The sequence below is a fragment of the Penaeus monodon genome, chromosome 25 (genome assembly GCF_015228065.2).
Source record: "Penaeus monodon isolate SGIC_2016 chromosome 25, NSTDA_Pmon_1, whole genome shotgun sequence".
NCBI classification, from domain to species: domain Eukaryota; kingdom Metazoa; phylum Arthropoda; class Malacostraca; order Decapoda; family Penaeidae; genus Penaeus; species Penaeus monodon.
The window spans coordinates 33,192,532-33,193,363 of record NC_051410.1 but is presented as its reverse complement, the minus strand read 5'-3'; the positions used below and the strand labels follow the sequence as shown (position 1 = coordinate 33,193,363).

The 832-nt window shown below is 37.7% G+C and overlaps 1 protein-coding gene across 1 annotated transcript in view; it reads right to left on the bottom strand.

Annotated features, from left to right (window-relative positions):
* Nucleotides 1-832, bottom strand: part of LOC119589154 (phosphatidylinositol 4-phosphate 5-kinase type-1 beta-like) — a gene marked incomplete in the record, with an annotated part of 149,444 nt that overhangs the window by 66,614 nt on the left and 81,998 nt on the right. The window contains 2 exon segments of the mRNA XM_037937732.1: nt 9-141; nt 408-598. Of these exon segments, the coding sequence (XP_037793660.1) occupies nt 9-141; nt 408-598 (324 nt within the window).

Sequence of the window (832 nt, the reverse complement as noted above, 5' to 3'; positions counted from 1 at the left end):
GTACTTACCCCATCATGAATCATTGACTTGAATGTGTGCTCTAATTTCTTTTTCAGGCGATAACTCTGCAGAATATCAATGATACCAAGGAAGAGCAACAGTCGTTCTCCTTTTGCATTTCTTGCTGGAATGCCTCCAGGCCTGCAAGCATTGTAACAATGAAGAGGATACAGTAAGACAAAAGAATATATATGCAAACAGGTATTTTTCTTTGTGGCAAAATGTAGTGTCTCTGGTGAATTGATGGCCTAAAAGGTACTAACTATTTTCTGCAAAAAAATTAACATCAAGTACTATACAGCATTTTTACCTTGCCAACCCAAGAAAAGCACATTTTAAAAATTTCACCAAAGAAAATGAGCATTATCAATAACTTTCATCTACTAATGATCTCCCCAAACACTCACGGGACATGGTCCTCCTCATCGATTGGATCAGAATCTGCTTGGATGGACTCCATGGCAGTTGAGTGGGCCACAAGTTTGTGTCGATTGATTGAGCGGGATCGGGTCAAGCCAGTGCCCTCTCCTTCCGCCTCTCCACTCCCGTCTTCTGCTGGCCCACCATCTCCGCCATTTAATTTTTTCTCTTTGTCTTGCTGTTGAGACAAAATATTTGCCACATTGTTATTATGCTCTAAATGATTCAGTCTAGAATCTCAAAGAAAATGTAATGACATACTTGCTAAGCTAAGAAGAATCACATTCTAAACATTAATAATAATAACTATAATGAGTTAAAGCTACTACTGATATCCATTTTCTTGTTACTGATACTACTAGCACAAATACTTTAAACACTAATAATGACATACATAGAATGAGATATCAGC